General features: G+C 33.6%; 1 protein-coding gene across 2 annotated transcripts; it reads left to right on the top strand.

The window, feature by feature from the left end:
• The first annotated feature begins 4,057 nt into the window (after window positions 1-4,057).
• On the top strand, window positions 4,058-15,393 carry LOC124366942 (alpha-tocopherol transfer protein-like). 2 transcript variants are annotated; one of them, XM_046823558.1, is made up of 7 exons: window positions 4,058-4,246; window positions 6,380-6,522; window positions 7,351-7,507; window positions 8,119-8,371; window positions 9,827-9,937; window positions 10,307-10,409; window positions 14,650-15,393. In XM_046823558.1, the coding sequence occupies exons 2-7, from the start codon at window positions 6,399-6,401 to the stop codon at window positions 14,811-14,813; spliced, it is 912 nt and encodes a 303-aa protein (XP_046679514.1). In that variant the 5' UTR covers window positions 4,058-4,246; window positions 6,380-6,398; the 3' UTR covers window positions 14,814-15,393. The 2 variants fall into 2 exon arrangements, with proteins under 2 accessions (XP_046679514.1, XP_046679513.1); XM_046823557.1 differs by having other exon boundaries at window positions 4,059-4,246; window positions 6,392-6,522; window positions 14,650-15,392.
• Window positions 15,394-19,712: the final 4,319 nt, after the last annotated feature.

Below are 19,712 nucleotides of genomic sequence, written 5' to 3'. Positions count from 1 at the left end.
CGTTGTTCTTCACATAAAAACTAAACATTATGGTTAGTAAATAATTTAATTTATATCTAGAAGCAGAAATAAAAAACGAACTAAATTTTATTGTAATTCCGTTGTTGTATAGCTCTACTGATTAGATTGTGGTTACATGTCAAAGATTTTTTAATCTACGAGTAGCGATGTATCGAAGTTCAGTCACGAATCCACCGAATCGTCAAATAAATTTGCGGACCAACAGCTGATCGGCAGCAGATTACCGTTCACTAAAACGAGCTACTGCCGAACCTTATCTAAGGAAACCCGTAGTTAGATAAGATAATTGCCGTAGTTATTAAATAATATTTTGCTCGCAGTTCATATTTTATACACAGATATTTATGATCGCGCATTCTAATGCGTCTATTCGTGGACAACAGCTGATCGGCAGTACGCAGGTTACCGTTCACTAAAACGGGCTAATGCCGAACCTTATCTAAAGAAACCCGTAGTTAGATAAGATAATTGCCGTAGTTTCTGAAATAATATTTTGCTCGCAGTTAATATTTTATATAGTTATGATTTCGCATTCTAATGCGTCTTTTCGCCGACAACAGCTGACCGGCAATATGCAGATTACTGATTGCTAAAATCTGTCATTCCAGTATTTTGCGCATGCAGACATGTAGATAGAAAACCAAATTATCGTAGTTTTTAACGTAGTTGCATACAGTTTTATTTTAGTGGTAATTTCCTATGCCTAGTTGCGTACAGACGCGGACGTTCAGTGCTCGACGCAAACAAACAGACGTTCCCAATTTTCTCCAAGTCATTATCTCATAATGTTTGTAGTTGTATAAATGAGCTATAATGAACTATTTTTACACCTTAAACGGTCTTACCATCTCTAAAGGTGGGTGAAAACTCTTTGCAGCCGCTCCTACTGGGCAGATTTGTTTTAACGGTAACAAAACAAAACGAGTCATTCTTAGTTACAAACAATATAGGAACCGTTATCAAATTCAGAATTGAGACCACATCATATATATTTTATATTGGTATAGATATTGTTGTACCGCCGCACTCCCTAAAATATAATACAGAATTTTAAATGTGGAATAACGCTATAAGTGATCTCAACTAACATAGTTTGTGATCCCCAGAGGGTTCACTTCTGGCTGGTGTATACCTTCCAGTTGAACCCACACCGGGGTTCAAAAAACCGGTTGTAGGTTACAAAAACCGATGTGTCACTTAAATCTAGGCAACCTTATGGATGTCCGGAGCGGCACATCACTAGCCGCAAATGTCGAGATTCTGGGGTGTAAGGATAATTGGATAGGTCTACTGCGGGAGATGACTGTTGGGAGTTAGTAGGGTTCGTTCCCGAAGAGTCAAAGGTTCTTACAAACCTATGCATAAGGGTGTGCCACCCCCTGCCTGCTTTGGCTGGAGAGGCTGGCTCAGAGCTGGCTTTATCTTCTTCTGAGAGGAAATGACCTGAGATTAGTGCTCTAATTTTTTCCTCGTGAATCTATATAGGAGGCGGCCCCTACCCACAAACTTATCCATCCACAAAATCCGGTCACTTCGAAATAAGCGCAAAGTTCCTTTTAGGACTAGGTGTAGTTTGCTTACAAGAAAAAAACACGTTTTGTGGGAGAGGCCACCTGGGAAGAACTGCACACTCCCCATTACCCCCAGAATTGCCACGGCTCAATAATACCTTGAATCCCAAAGTGGCATTTCAAAAATACGACTGTCTATTTAAGTGGCATAAATCATGTAACGTTTAGTCCAGATTTAATAAAAGAAAAACACTCGAGTGTCCCGACATTATGCAACTCATCACTTGATTCAAGATACCTTTATCTGCTCAAGTGCCGGAAGAAAGTACTCAGTATAGTAATTACGGCACGGCAACTATATCCTGTATACGTAGAAAGGATCAGAGATATCTGATCGCATGGTATTTGATTTTTACGACCTTAAATTAACATTTGGGTTCTTATGAATTTTCATCTTCTTCCATCTCCTTTCTAAGCGTGCTAACTATATCAGAAATTCATTTGGGCCACTGTCTACTGTTACACACTGAAAGAGAATATTAAGCACACTGGCTTAGAACACACTAACTTGTGTGAGCTTAGGAACAGATAAATACATAAAGAGTGTAATAATACTTCTAAGACTAAAAAACTGATGCTCTTGCACTCGGAACTGGATAGCTTCGTTGTACAGGGTGAAATAAAGTAACTTCTCCCTCTCTTCAACTTCGTAATAAGCACGATAAAAATGATTTTGGAGATGTGTGTCATATTACAGACAGTAAATAGTATCTTACCTGTTTTTAATGATTAAATAAATAAACACAAAAAATATATAGTTTTGCATTAAAAAAAAAAACAGTTTATTCAACTTAATCGATAATATTTACATTAGCCACATTACGTATAACGATCTAAAACAACGTATATCAATTTCTAGAATAGTATGTTTTCATTTCCACAAAGAATTTTTAGGCGGCCTCACAATGTGTGACAATTGATATGTTTGAAACTTACATACCGAATAGTTCGTTAATCTAGGGGACAGAAGGGAATTGGGGTTTTAGGATGGGTGTAAATAACAGACTAAGGAGGGGTAGGCACTGGTGGAGGGAATAATCGGGATACCAATATTCACGCGAGAAAAGTATAGGGAATTTTAAAGGTCAGACTAGGACTATCAACAGCATATGAGGATCATTTAAGTTTCCGGTACTTTTTCGTCATTTTGCAACAGTTTCTACCTCTGCGGCGAAGTTTGATTGACGTTGTTTCCTCTGTTCTCTCGGTCTTGTTTGCCAATACGCGTCTCATTTGCCCATCTCGTTATTTTCCTGCTTCATGTTTGGTCATATTTTACTGCTTGTTCAAAATAAAGACGTTTTTCTTTGTATTTTGTCGTCGTCATTAGCCAATTTGTTTTCCAGTTGTGTTGTGTTTGTGTGATAGTAAGAATTGTGTTTAACCTACGGACAACGTGTGTATTGGGTGTCCTATCAAGTTTTCTGATTGTGTTAGAATGACCACTTCTGATATAGTATCGTTTTTAGTTCGATATAGAATTTTACATTCCTTTTCATAGTGCAACAAATATGGCGGCCATTGTCGTCCGCTGTTTTGTTGTATTAGACGGATTGAATATGGTTAGGTGAGTTTGTAATATCTAGTGAACATTAGTGATCAGCTTTTTGCCATTTTATATTGTACTGTCGGTACTATCTCGAGGAAAGTTTTTCGTTCATCGCCATCCGTACGGGGCAGCACCTAAGCCCGGAGGCATTACTGTTAGTCCGTTCAACTACTAGTGCCTTTTACGGGATTTAAGTTTTTTCCCAAAATGTAATTATTAAATGTCGCTGTTTAATTTAATTTTAAGCATTTTTCATAACATACCAACAATAAATATTGTGAAGTGGCTAAATTAAATAATTACCAATTTTATAAAAAAATATTCAACAGAAAATTTGAGTGGTGACTATAAAAAAAAATCTTACTTACAACTAAAGTATATTTTCCATATTGCATTCTGGATTAATAAAAGTTAATAAGGATTTTGGATCATTATTTTAATGGCAAATTATTTTTTTATTACCAGGTTTGATCTTTCCCATAGCCAAATAAAAAATTGGTTACCTTGCGCTAGTCAAACGTGAGTAATTAAAATGTTATATTTAGTTAAAAATAATTCTATTTACCATGACCCAAATACCTTACCTGAAGCAATCCGTTTATAAAGTATTTTTCAGCTGATAATTAACGTTCTTTTAAGTTGAAAAAAAAATTAAAAAAATCCTAGTGAAATCAGTTTAAAATAACTAGACAATTTGTGTAATGTTTTCTACTGCGACAGTTGAAAGGCTGACACATTTTAAATTACGTATTTACCCTAAGTCCAAACAAAATGAGTGAAAACGCTACATCGCAAAGTTGTAACCCTGCGCGCGTGTCGTGTAGATCAATTAACGCCATTAACATTAATTATTTGACATTCTGTCTGGAGTTACACACGGGACTAGGAGGGAATTTTCGACCGCGTCGGTGGTAACACTGCTGCTGAACAGCACGCAGTTTATCTAATCTGCGAACGCGAGGAAAGAAGGGAGCTCGCGAGTTATAAATAGAGGTTTAATCTGAAGATACCCTGGAGTTAGTGCCCTTCTGTTCGATTTGACATAGCCTATCAGTTTTCAGTTTACACGATACAAGTGGCAGTGACGAGTGAACAGCTGTTACAGGTAACAAACAATGTTCCGTCGTCATGTTATCAGCTGTCTCAGTTTTTTTTTTCTAAATCAACAAGAGTAAAACGTAAATTACTAGAGTTAGTGATAGGCTATTTCGAATTCAGTTAAAATTATGTACTATTCTATAACTATACTATAACTACTGTAATAGTAATCTCTAGAACTTAGTAACAAACAAGAAATTACCGTTTATTTACTTGGAACAAAACAAAGATAAACAGTTCCATACAAGTAGTCAGTTGACCGCGCGCCCTACCAACACAATCTAACAAATTAATACAACTATAACCTAGCGATAAACTCGAATGTCTTAAATATAAAATAACGACGATTGTACCAATTAACGGTGTACAACACTGTAACGATAACCCTATTTTATCTGTCGTGCAGGATGTTGTTACACTGCCTTAAATAAATATTCCATGGATGGAAAGTACCAAACAACGTTGAATAACAATCGTATAAAAGACTTAATTTTCAGTTTGTTTTTAAATAAAAGCTAGTAGACTGCATCTAGCAAAGTACAGGTTTTGTGTTATAAGGACCTAGACTTGGAGCCAAGTACAAGCAGTTTGATGTCATAATTACTGCTTTGTTGGCTAAAAATGACAACACATTTTAGCTCAAACAAACCATGCATCTTATGTAAAACTAAGATGCAATAGGCTAATATTGTAATATTTCACAAAAGCTCTAAGATGTATCATGTCAAATTATCAATTTTAAGGATATATTTGACTTTTTAAATTCATAAGCTTTACTTACAGGTGTCATGAATATATCTCATCAGGTTTTTCTGGTGCGTGTGTAAATCCTAACCGTGGCATCAGCTTACATCTTGGCAACTATAATGGAAGCCTGCAATAGCAGCTCACCGATAAATTCATCTATCCACCAGCACCGAACCAGGAATGCGAACAATTTCAACCTTCTTTCTAATCGCACAGCACTGTTTGCGAAGAAACCTTCCTACGCAGGTTCCAGATTCTTCAATCTCCTTCCGGATGAGCTGAAGAACTTAAGGGATTTCACCTTCAGACGACACCTGAGGAGGTGGTTTGTGCAGCGGCCATTCTATGCAGTGAATGAGTTTCTCTCTTGGAAGGACAATAACCTAACTTTTGCAAGTCTAGTCTAACTCAACATGTATTTGAAATTTGAAGACTGTATTGACGCTTATCAAATCTTGATGATTGTGAATAAAAGATGTTCTCTCTCTCTCTCTGGTTCAGACCCATTGAAGAATGTGTAGCACAATTCAAATCTTGAAATATTTAGGCTTCTCTATGGAGAACTATCTTCAGACAACTGAATTGTTGACTGAAAGAGGCCAAAATATTTTAAGATCTGAATTCTGAAAAAATCTTTCGACAGGTTTGAACAAAAATACCTTGACCTTTTTGCCTCTTGGATTATTTTGAAAAGATTCCTCCTTCAATATCAGGGTTTTGAAAGTTTTACAACAAAACACCACTTATGCAAGAATCGGTCTTTAAGAACTTGGCAATAATTTATAACTTGTTTATGTCAAATATATTCTATTATAAATTAAAATAACATTAATATGTTTAATGTACCATGGTTAATACTTAATTGTATTCAATAATTTACAAGATATGTTTATATCATTGTTTGGATTACTTATCAAATAGTATATATTCGTACAAGTTTTTAATAATGAAGTCAAATTCAGTACAATATACTCCTTAGTTAATATAACAAACGCTCTTATATTTTGAAAAGGGGCAGATATATAATTTTTGATACACAGAGTTATTAAAAATAACAAAAATACACTTAGATTAACATAAATCAATGAATTATACAATGAACCACAAATGTATTACAGTCATAAAGAAACACAGGATTCACCACTTTAAAAATAAACAATTAGACCAATAGGAATAATTCTGTTCTGGATTTTCTAAATTGACAATAATAGTACCGGTAATGGAATAATAAAAAAATATTAAAAAAACAATCTCTTCAGTTTCATTCATATTATTGTCCATAGGATTGTGTTTTGTACCCAACATGTTTTTGCATACAATGGAATTGAAAACAAAACAAGGAAAGCTTTGTGTAGAAACTACCTCTTCTAATATTGACCCTCATATTCATCAGTGCATTGTGCAGGCCAAAGATGGAGGGAATGTTCAAGGTCACGCTGGAAGATGAGTTCAAGAAGAATCCGGAACTCAAAGCGGAGGACATTGAGGAAATCCAAACCTGGATAAAAACTCAGCCTCACCTTCCCACTGTACCAGGCAAGTACACAAACACCACCCATATTCTCGCAAACAACAAATGAGGATTTGGCTTTAAAAAATTGATAATTGGCTGAGCTTTAGTTGACTAATCACCCATGGAATTGGAAAAATTTCATATCTGTCTGCCTCTAAAATTTTGCATGAAGCTTAATTTATATAATATTAACAAATCTGAGTTCGATGATGGTGCATGTCACTCCATAGAATTTGGCTGAGCATTAGTGAATATTTTTACATTTGTCTTATGGGTAACTTTGACGGCGAGGACAAAATAGCAGAATAAATAAATTTGTAAACAAACTCAATACGGCCATAAGAGATTCAAACATGTGACATATTAATACATGTAGCCTGACTGTATCAAAACGTACAAAATCATATTATAATGACTTGATGTATAGAATTTTATTATTTAAACACTGGTATGAAACTCAATTTTATGAACAAAAATCTAAATGTATAATACGCAAGATATGTCTAAGGAAGATTTCATGGGTAGACTTTAAATTTAGCAAGAAACATAATTTCTACACGAATGACTTCTGTGATGCATTATTTTTGTGTCAACTCTTTTCTGTAAATCTACTCGTCTGCAGGACATCTCGAGAATGACATAAGCTATAGATTTGAAATTTTGCTTGCGACCTCGGCGAAACCTGTTACGAGACGTGGTGTTGGGTACTTCTACCTTGTTTTAAACAGTTTTTAACATTTCCTCAAACAGTTGATATTTTTTATGTGTTGTTTACTATGAGGGTTCATTACCTTAACTTTGTGAATAAATACAAATATGGTCCATTTCTCTGAAACTTCATTTTATTGCAGACCTAATGATAGTACTGTTTCTGCATGCCTGCCAATGGAATTTGGAAGATACCAAGAAAACCATCGACATTTATTACACTCTGAAAACAGAAATCACCGAGTTCTTTGCTGACAGGGATCCTACATCGCAGGAAATAAAGGACATCGCTAAAGTGAAGTTAGTACATCCTTACAATTACTTGTTTCACATTAAACAAAAAAAGTGAACACAACTTTTTATTTCTTGAATAAAATTTATCCCTATTTATATGTTTATCCTATCTGTTATATGCTAATTTATTTTATTCATCAACTTGGCTCTTTTTTTAAACTTAACAATTATTTAAGATTAACCAACACACAAAATTAAAAAAAACTTTGAAAGTAATAAAAATTACATAACTTTCCAAAAATTAATTGATACACTACATTAATAATGGTCCATCAATTTAAATTTAACACATTCTAAAAAGTATATACACACAATTAAAAATACAATTAATTTGCAATTTTTTCCTTCTTACTGTAAATGCGGATAAAAATATCACTAACCACATTTGTGGGAAATCTTCTCATGTTATAAATTTAATTTTATTTGATACTACTTCTTAGACGACTGTGTGGCCAACCAAACGAAACCATACATTCATTATCTAGTGTGTAAAAAAAAAATAGTTTTATAATTTTGCATTGTTTATTTTTATAAGTTGTTGAAAAGAAGAGTAGTTTTATCAACGTTATATTGTTAAGAAACCCAAGATTACTGATCAGATGTTTGTTTCCTCTCAGCCCCATCGTCATGTTGCCACAGAGTGATCCACAAGGCAACCGTATTCTGTGGATCAGACTGAACGAGTGCGATCCCAAGCAATACGACTTTGCAGCCTCTGTGAAGTACAACACGATGACAACGGAAGTCTTTCAACTCGAGAACGGCACTGTGCCAGGGTTGGTGATTGTAAACGACTGTAAACACTTCAATGCATCAGTGTTCTGGAGTACACCCATGAAACTAGGCTCCAGCTACACACGTTTTACGCAGGTAACTGGAGAATGGCACTGTTCATAAACTTATATTTTATTAATTTACACAAAAATAGCAGAATTACAAATTAAAATTGTACAGACCATTGTTTAGACTGTATAGACCACTGTAAATGATCTCATAACTCAAAATGGTCAAGGACATGTGGTGTTTTTATTCTTTAACGTAAGAGATGTCTTTCTTTTGAACATAACAACAATAGCACCTATTGCATTGTAAGGGAACAAATTTTAATATATGCATAACCTACATTATACCTGAGTGCACAATTGACTAGGTACCAATAACCTATTTTCAGCAAACATCTGGATGGACATTATTCATTTTTCTATTGTGTTGATTTACGAGGGCTATCCAGAAAGTAACATACGTTTTTGAATAGTGCAACAGTGGGCGGGACTAGAGCCACCATCTTGATGTCAAAACAATCTGGCGTTCAGTAAGCTTGGAGCTATAGTCGCGCGCGGTCTGTATCTCTTTTACTTTTCTCACTGTGATTAGTTAAAATGTGCGCTGCAATTGAAAATCTCACCACTTGTGAAGTGTGTTCAGTGGTAAGGTTTTTGTTGGCAAAAACCATAAACCAATTGAAATCTTTTGCCAACTGTGTATTGTCTACGAAAATGGAATAATGAGTGAAAGCAGAGTAAGGCAATAGTGTATTGACTTTAAAAATGGCCACACTAATGTTCATGACGTAGCGGTCGGCCTAGCCTTGTGACTGAAGATTTGATGTTGAAAATCAATAACAAAGTTAATGAAAATCGCTGTTTCACAATGACTTAACTCTCGGAACATTTCCCACAAATTTTATGAAGTTTACTTAATAACTTCATAAAGTTATTAAGCGAGCGATACAAAACTAGAAGAGGGGAAAATTGAGCTCAAAAATTTTTGTTTATCCAAAACAAAGCAAGTCCCCATACAGCCAATCATACATGACAAGTCTTGGATGATTTTGATTGGTAAGTGTTTGATCATCCACATTATAGCTCAGATCTGGCACCAAGCGACTACCACCTCTTTCCAGTGATGAAGATCTGGCTCACAACGCAGCGCTTGGCATTCACGTTGGCATTAATCAGTGGTTAAGATCTCAGGCGGCAGATTTCTACAAAGCTGGAATCGACAAAATTGTGTCACGTTATGATTAAGGTCTCAATTTGAACAGGGATTACGTTGAAAAATACCCTAAGAGTGCAGCTTTTAAATGTATATAATGAAATGTTCCTATTTCAGTTGATTAATTTTATATTTCAAAATGTCTGACACTTTCTGGATAGCCCTCGTATAAAGTCTCTTCCTCAACTATTATTTTTTATTAATCTATTATTCTTATATTATTTGGAACACTTTTATTGGGTGACAAATATTGTAAGACTATGTACAGAATATAAGATTAATTTGCCTTGTCCTGGAATGTATGGTCACTTAAATGTTATACTATTACAGGAAGCTGCCTCATATCCCGTCAAGGCCTGCCATTACATCAATGCACATTCGTTTCTCGAGAAGTGTTTCTCAATCATAAAACCTCTATTTCGGTCCAAAGTCTACGAAATGGTGAGCTTCCCTTAATCTCTAATGTAATAATCAGTAAGTAGTTTTCCCTCTGTGTACAACATTTAGTTAACAGACTTCCAGGTAAATTGCATTTAACAGTTTTAATTAACAACCCTCTAATTTCTACTAAACCAAGAAGCAATTCCACTATGCAGTAACACCTCTTCCACTGGAGGACTAAATACACGCAATCACCAATCAGATTGCCAACCAAGATAATAACACTCAAAGAGAGATAATTTTTATATAATGCATATTTGACTTGTTGACACACAATCAAAGATATTTCATTGAAATATATAAAATAAGAACAGTTCACAAAAGTTAGTAAATGTGAGTTCATGTAACGTTTTTGAACGCTTATTTCAGTTCCACATGCACTCTAATATGGAGTCGCTCTTCAAAGTAATCCCAAGGGAAATAGTTCCTAAGGACTACGGTGGTGAAGGACTTACTCTGGAAGAGCTGAATGGTGAGTATTTTTCATAGCTGTCATAGAATATACTGTCCGAATACTTGCTGAACTGTTTTTCATAATTTGACCTTAAATACATTACACCATAACGTTTACTTTAACTGTTATGTATTAAACCAATGAGAGATCTTGAGGAGACAAAAACAACTTTAAAATATAAAATTTTTCCTCCTTTTCCTTCCTTTTATATGTTTAAAAATATTCAAGAACAAATTTTTTTTGAACTAAATTTAAATCTAGGAATCAAAAAGCTATCCATAATGAAACTGGATGAACTCCATGAATATTATATTCTTGTTCTTCTTCATGCAATAATCACTACTAAATTACCTACATATCTAAACTGAATGAACTTAGTGGATATTATATTCTTGTTCTTCTTCATGCAATAATCACTACTAAATTACCTACATATCTAAACTGAATGAACTCCGTGGATATTATATTCTTGTTCTTCTTCATGCAATAATCACTACTAAATTACCTACATATCTAAACTGAATGAACTCCGTGGATATTATATTCTTGTTCTTCTTCACGCAATAATCACTACTAAATTTCCTACATATCTCACCAGCGGCATAAATGTGTGCAAGATTTAAATGGATAGTTCATTAATTTAAAACTTATTAAAAATTTATACAGGGTGTACATAAAGTCCTGCACGGGTATAATATTTTCTGAACGATAACAGATAAATAAACAAGATTTGGTACATCAATACTACACCTAAAAATCTACTTTTTGAAGGAACTACCAGTTTTATGTAATATTATGGGGACGTCCCGCAAGGAGTCAGAAGGAAATCTTAAATAGGAGCATAGGTCAATATGGACATCATTTTAAAGGGCTTATCTAGCAGAGTTTAATGCCGCAAACCTCACTCAAAAAGATTGATCCAGTACAAAATGGCGGCTGTTCAAAGATTTTACTTGGTTACATTTTATTAATAGCCATAACCCCAGTAAAGCAAAACTGCAACCAAACAAATATTGCAGCTAACTACTACATTATGCTTGTCAGTTGTACAGAAGTGAATTATGACATTAGTTATCCTCAAGGGTTACAAATTTGGTCCTAATATATTGATAACGGGGAAAACCTGATAACAGTAACAATTAGAAATCTCAGCGACCTATGACGATCGGAAACACTTCCTGTTTCCATAAAGTGTTGAACAGTTCTCCCTACAGTTGTTCTAGAAATTGGCTGCCTCTCGTGAAAGTAGTCATTAAATAAATGGCATGCTTCATCGTGTGATCGTCTGTTATTTCCCCAACCAACCATCATAAGAAGTGTTATACGTTCACGTTCGTCAAGCGACATGGTGTAGTTGAAGAACTACAAGCAATACGACAAACTCTTTTGTACTAAAGCGCACTGATAAAATGGATGGACAGCACTACTAAAACAAGAAAACTAGAATAGCCTACTATGAATAGACTGGCTAATAGGAAAGTCCTAACTGCGACCAAAAGATAAGAGATTTCTAATTGTTACTGTTATCAGGTTTTCCCCGTTATCAATATATTAGGACCAAATTTGTAACCCTTGAGGATAATTAATGTCATAATTCACTTCTGTACAACTGACAAGCATAATGTAGTAGTTAGCTGTAGTATTCGTTTGGTTGCAGTTTTGCTTTACTGGTGTTATGGCTACTAATAAAATGTAACCAAGTAAAATCTTTGAACAGCCGCCATTTTGTACGGGATCAATCTTTTTGAGTGCGGTTTGCGGCATTAAACTCTGCTAGATAAGCCCTTTAAAATGATGTCCATATTGACCTATGCTCCTATTTAAGATTTCCTTCTGACTCCTTTCGGGACGTCCCCATGATATTACAGAAAACTGATAATTCCTTCAAAAAGTAGATTTTTAGGTGTAGTATTGATGTACCAAATCTTGTTTATTTATCTGTTATCGTTCAGAAAATATTATACCCGTGCAGGACTTTATGTACACCCTGTATGTAAGATTGTTTTAATTTGTGATTATCTTTTGTGTTATTACACATACAGATTTTCCGTTAAATATTAATTGCAAGTTGTGTTGTCAATAAGCTATTTATGTTTATGACATTTTATTCAGTTATTATGTTCTTTTCAAATAACTGTTATTTGGTTCTTTAATATTATTAATTGTATTGAAGTTAAGGGTTAGAGAGGACTGTAACTTTGATTCCGATAGAGCCAAGTTTCATTTCATTTCAAAGAGTTATGCCAAGAGATTTTGTGGTACAGCTCAAGTACAGTAACAGGACATATTAGTATTTATAAAATAAACAGTTAAAATGCAACAATGAAAGGTGACAATTAAATAACAGGATTGTGCATGCCATAACTATTAGACTTATCAAGCAGGAGTGGGAGTAGAATGTGAATGACCTGTGATCCTTCCTGAATAGAAAGTACCTTATTTCAGCTTCATATGTACCTTACTTTGTTTATAATACTGCTTCTGAGGGGCTAAGTCGTGTCAGAGTGGGGCAATCATGACAAGCTAAGAATTAGACCAGAGTGTTTATTTCAAATTCCTCGTAAAGTTAAAAAAAGTTCCAACTGAATGTTTTTAATTATTGAAAGGGGGCAGTGTTAGGTGATAATTGATATCGTATACTTGAATTTTTTAGTGGCAAACAATTTTAGCATGATCAGGAGGATGTTAAAGACAGATCGTTCTGTGATATTAAGAAATAACGAAAACATTAAATAAATGACAGAAATTGTGTGGAAAGATCGACGTTTGAATATTTGCAAGTTGGCAGGCATAAGCAACACTGACAAGGAGCATGTAAGAAAAAGAAGTAAAAGTGCACCAAACTAACAGTTGGATCCAGCAGTTTGCACCCAGGTGTGGTAGTGGATGAGCAAAACATCCATAGAACCACATGAGCAAAAGTAAACATCTACTTAGACATAATGGAGCAATTTACTGCAGACCCTGAACTAGTAGAAAAGATCATAACGTGAGATGAAATATGTATTTTCCAATACAATACCCTGAAACAAAACATAAAACCATCGAAGATACCAACTTTGCATAGGATGTTAAAAGTTTTGACAGAGCAAGTAAAAATTAATTTTTTTAAAGATTAAGTGTCATCACGATTGAGTGGATTTTACTTTGCTAAACGGTTAACCAGAAATACTACATTGAAGTCTTGGACAAGCTGAGAGAAAAATGAAGATCAGATCTGTCAAAGAGAATGGATTCTGCTCCAGAAACAATGTACCAGTTCACGTGCTTTCTGAAGAGGTTCTCAGTTGAGAGGGACATTCCTGTTTTTGATTCACCTGATTTCTCCCCTTGTTATTTCTATCTGTTATTTCATGACAGAGAAAGTACATTAAAGAGTGCAAATTTTAATCTGTAGAAAAGGTCGAAACAAAAACGGCAGACTCACAATGAAAGCTGATGATCTGTAACTCTGCTTCGAACAGTGGAACATTCACATACAGCAGTAGAGGCGAGTATGTTGGTGGACTACTTTTGAATAAAATACTTTTCAGACTAATCCCATTATTCTACCCAGCAGGGATCACTTCTGGCTGGTTTATACCTTCCAGTTGAAACTACCACTGGGCACAGCAAAAACCGATGTGTCACTTCAATCTGGGCAACCTTATGGATGTCCAGTAGCGGCACATCACTAACTGCATATGTTGAGATTTTGGGGTTCATGGGCAATTTGATAGGTCTAGTCTACTGTGGGAGATGTTGGAGTTGGTGGTTTGTTCCCTAACCTCAGAGGTTCTTGCTAACCTCACCAAGAGTATGCCACCCCTACCTATTTTGACTGGAGAGGCTGGTTCAGAGCTGGCATCCACTTCTTTTGAGGGGACATGACTTTGAGATGTAGTGCCCTAATTCTTCCTCATGGATCTCGATAGGAGGCGGCCCCCCCTACTCCCTAACCTTACCCATCCTGTCATTTCAGAAGCAGCGCAAAGGTTCTTACAGGACTAAGTGCAATTTATAAGCTTCTTGTCCTAAGAGAACAAAAAAAAAATCCCACTATTCAACTGTCACACCTCTGATATTGATATTCCGTTACCCTGTATAACACTGAAATATGAAACGTGTTGTTTGCTGTCAACAGTGCCGAATTCTTACACGGTTCCAATGTACTATTTGTGCCACAAATTCAATAGCATGCTTGTTAGTTATACAGTTACGGATATGTTAGAACTTATAGGAGACGAAATTCTAAAAGTACTAAATCATGTTTTTTCAGAACTGAACCTGCAGAAGTTAGAAAGCTACAGGCAGTACTTCCAAGATGAAAGGACGATGCGTGTGGACGAAAGCAAAAGGGTGGGGAAAGCACCAAAGTCAGAATTTATGGACTGGACGAAAGGATGGTGGCTTTCGGCCATGCGGAAACTCTCTTTCAAGTGAAACGGTTTAAGGAACTTAACTTCGATGTTCAGCTCGTGGCTGACTGTCTATCGTAAATGCTTCTTGTATCCGAGCAATTTGATGTTACTCACATTATACATGTGCCTTGTCAGTCTAGTTACAGAACCATTACAAACGTTGTACTACTATTGCATATAGTTCATGACGGCTCTAGAATAGTTTGACTGTATGTACAAAAAAAACCATTTATGAATCAGAATTTTGTCAAGAATTTTGTAACTTGCTGTCACCATCATTTTGATAGTTCCATTAGTGCTGCCCCCAGCAAAGGTTAAAACAAGCCCAATTGTCAGTTCCATTATTACTGTAAGGAGCTCACGAGTGACCTAGCTTGAGGAATGCGTGTCAGTCCGTCAGGGCTATCTGTCAATCATCTTTCATACATTTCTAAAAACATTGTGCTTGCTACAATATGAATAATTACTTACGTTTTTGTACAAAATAACATCATGTGTTTAATTTGTAATTACAATAGCTATAATTAGACTATTTTTAAATAGGAATAATTTTATATTTGCATAGTATTTTTTTTAATCATGTTGTTTTTGACTGTTTTTGTTTATTTATGTCTATTAGACTATTTTCATTAGTTAGTAATTCTAATGTCTGTAGTTATTGTAATATGATTATAACATTGTCTAGTATTATTAATTATATTTCTAATTTTTTAGTTATCAATTTATTTTATACCTATAAACTACATGACATAAAAGACATATATTGAGAAAATAAATGCAAATAGTCGGCAGCCTTGTAATAGTTACCATAAATAGGAAATTTACTTAAATATTAAGAGCATATTTAAATAGGAACAATAAATGTTAAACTATGATAGTTATCAATAAATTTTGATAATTCCTAAATTAACGAGTACTGATTAAATAATGCACTGTACCTTGGAAAGAGAGGATAGCGGTTTAAAATTAATATCATAAGAAATGTTCAATTTTAAATGGCATCACCATAAAATTTAATAAAAACATATAAATTAAATTTATTTTTTAATTTAAAAGCAAACAACAAATTTATATTAATTTTATACGCTGTAACTAATTTTGTTCATGTGTTTGTAAGGAAATTAAAAGGTTTCTTTTAAAATTAAGTGTTTATAATTTAATGGTTGCAGAACAAAAATTACTTTTTTGAAGAGTAAAATGCTAGAGTACGATAATAGTAATTGAAGATACAACAAAATTTTAACATGAAAACCAAGCTCTAGCCAACATTATAACAAATCAAACAGAAAAAGTATGACCAAACAGGTTTGGAGAATGATCAACATTGAACTGAATAGCTTAAAATGGTGGATAATTTGCTATACTACAATAATAAAATGTTAAATTTATTTAATCTTTAACTGTCATGATTAACAATCAATTTGCACAAACTGTGACCCAGGCCCAGTAATTTATTACTTGTCGGATGCTCTATCTAGTCTAATTTCTAGAAGAGGGATATCATACACTGCTTATTGTTGACAATGAAAGTAACAAAGTTATCAACATTTAATTTAGCCACTTTTCACTGTATATTTGAACAGTAAGCACGGTTCCAAAATTTGGAAAACAGAGTGAACATTCTTTGCAGTTTTTAAATACGCAAATATTTGTATTCATCTGTAACTTTGAGTTTGTTCAAATTTAATGTCATAACGCACGTTATGAAGTTTGCAACCAAACCTTCTGGATGACTTATATATTTTTCTTTGGAAAAGGGATTTTCCTTTTTATACCGACAATGCACAGAACTGTAAGAGGAGTTTAGACAATTTTGTACTGTTATCCTGGAATGTAATTGGCTTTGAATTTGTAAGCCTACAATGGCATGTGAAGTGCAATAAAATGAAATACGATAAGAGAGTTGTTATAGAATAGGGTGGACTCTGTTATAGACTCAAGACTCAAAATACGATGGCTTAAACCGTGGACCAAATGGGAAGTATATTTTTCTGGTGACAATACGGCTTAGTTATCTTATATATATACAAATCTTGAGTCACGATGTATGTTGCCAATAAACTCCAAAACGACTGAACCAATTTCAATCAAATTTCACATGTATCCGTAATTTAGTCTAACTTAGAAGATAGGATAGTTATTATCTGAATTATTCGCTTATGTCGTGAATATAAACGAATAAAATGAAGAAAAGTTTTCAAAGCGCCTGCACATTATAACCTGCAATTACGAGATAGATACGTATATTAAACAGTGAAACACTATTTGAAGGCGCTAAGTTATGATGTATAATTGTCTAAACTAAATTTTTGGTTGAACTTAAAGGTTGAGTGGTAGACCACTTTGTAATAAAATACATTATGCATGTACAATACATTTTTGACATATTTTCTTGATCGTGACATCAAGGTAAAATCTACATCGGGGTTGGAAATATAATTTACTTCAACCAGAAATACTCATACGCGGGCAAAACTTACGAAAGCGTGCGAAGCCGCGGGAAACAGCTAGTATTATATAAGTCTTACGAACCACGGATTCCAATAAATATGTTTACTGTTGTTGAACAATGTCTATTCATTTTCAGACCTACTACTCAACTAAAACCAATGGTTTTAAATGTATTCTTAATTGTACGTTTTATACATTAATGACATATTTAGATCTTACATATAAATAAAATTGAACTAAATAAATGCAAGATGTGTGACCAAAATTAATAATATTTAATATATTAATTAACTAGTAAATATTTCTGGTGTTAAAGCTGGAATACGTTTTTTTCAAGTAATTGACCTAATACGTAACCAATCTTGAAGCATCTAATTTTTACAGAAAGGAACAATACATTGTGTAAAATCGAGAGTCAAACGAATACAGAGAATAATTGAAGATTTCTTACAAGTAAAATATTGTTAAACTCGTGTTCCAGAGCTCAAAAACCATTTTAAACATAACAATCACTATTAGTCTGACTTAAAAATTCTAAACATTAAAATGGAGTTTCTCTGAGATGCAAAAATTAGACTTATATAATAAAAGCCACAAAATCAGAAAATCTGTGAGGTCTACTCTTATTGGGGAGGTGTTTCATTATTGAATTTTAACTAAAAATTTTACACTCAATTTTTTTTTTAGCAATAAATTTCAGGAAGAAGCAGTGGATGCAGTTTAAATAAGCATCTAATCAGCATAAATCTTTCTTGTTTGAAACTAGAACCTGATTTCAATTCTTAATATTTATGTTTGTTTAACATAAAACCAATAAAAATAACGAGGACAAATTGGACAAGCATATTTTTATTAATTTTGGTATTAAAAAATATTAGAATACTATGAAAATGCTAGAATAATATAAAAACAAGGGATAAAATAAAGTTTAGTTTGAATAATAAAACAATAGAGATTAAGTATACATTTTTTTAATGTATAACAGTATATTTTAGTATCAAACAAATTGTGTTTTGCTGTTATGAAGATAACACAATCTACAGACATTACACGTAGCACACATGTTATGTTAAATTCCCTGAATAAAGAAAAACAAGAATTTTTCTTGATCAATCTTTGTGAAATGAAAGGCATCTATAGTAAGAAATTTAGGCATTTTGTAATCAGTCTCAAATAAAAACACATGAAGATAAAAATGTGACATGTTTACATGTAAATTTCAGAAATAACATGTCTTTTAATTATAAAATATATAATTTCATTTTGGAAAAAATTAAATACGAAATTGAACGCTCACTGGCAATCGATGTTATAATGTTCATCTACATCGATTTATGGGTGGCAATCGACATCATAATGTCAAATTACAAACACACGTGTTTTGACAGTTCATATAGTATATAACTCAACACCACCACCACTACTTATATACCATTTCAAACAGAAAGAATCGCTGATTTCAATGGTGAAATTTGTTTTGCTGTTTTGGCAACAGTGATGTCATAGTGACGTCATAAAACTTGCTAGAAAGATCGTCTTCACCTAGCCGTTTCAAAAATTAGTGATATACCATATATGGTTATTATGTTGGTTTATAGCTTGAACAGCTTTTAGAATATACTATGCTAAACTTTTGTATATTTGGAAAACATTTAGTGTAAGAATTATACATTTTTTATAAATATTTGAAAATAATCATACCCATAGTAACAAATTTAGCCTTTTGTACACTATTTGTGGTTTTTACAAAATATATATATATATATTAGAGAAACCTGGATACCATTATATATTTTTTGGAAATAGATAAAACTAAGAATAAATTGGCTATTTCAGATTCTAATATTTATGATATTATCACACTTTACAAGGGGGCAGTCCCACCTCTTAAAATCAAAAAATGAGAATTTGTATGATAGTCCTTTTTTATAGTATGTTTTTATAGGTATGTTTTTATACCACAATTATCTCCAAATTTTCTTGAAAAAATGTATTACACATAGAGGTTTAGAGTAAAAATGTATTTTTTACAAAACATGTTTAAAGTACGGATATAAAGCACTTACAAATGGCCTGCCATCAGAGAAAAAATTTATTGCCAGTCCAGTCCGATCGTTGATTAAAAAAATATAATTTCCTTAAATTTAATTTTTACAATGAATAACAAACATCATGTAACTCCCTGAGACTATAAGTCACATATATACTGAACAAATTTCACATTTCTATCTTCAACCGACTTTGTTTGGGCCTGATTACAAAATTGCCTAAATGTCCTAATTTAGATGAATAATTCTTTTTCTCTCTGTTGTAGATGTGAGTTTAAGTTAAGCAGCAACAGTAACCAAATGTACCGGAGCGATTATGACCAAATTTGGGATGTGGCTGAAATTTGTAAAAGCCAATTAGGAGTTTGGTTTTCATTTGGACAATTTTATAACGATTTACAGAGGAAACTCATGTTTTTTGT

The sequence above is a fragment of the Homalodisca vitripennis genome, chromosome 7, assembly GCF_021130785.1.
Source record: "Homalodisca vitripennis isolate AUS2020 chromosome 7, UT_GWSS_2.1, whole genome shotgun sequence".
In the NCBI taxonomy this organism is placed as follows: Eukaryota; Metazoa; Arthropoda; class Insecta; order Hemiptera; family Cicadellidae; genus Homalodisca; species Homalodisca vitripennis.
This window is presented reverse-complemented; position numbering and strand designations above follow the sequence as displayed.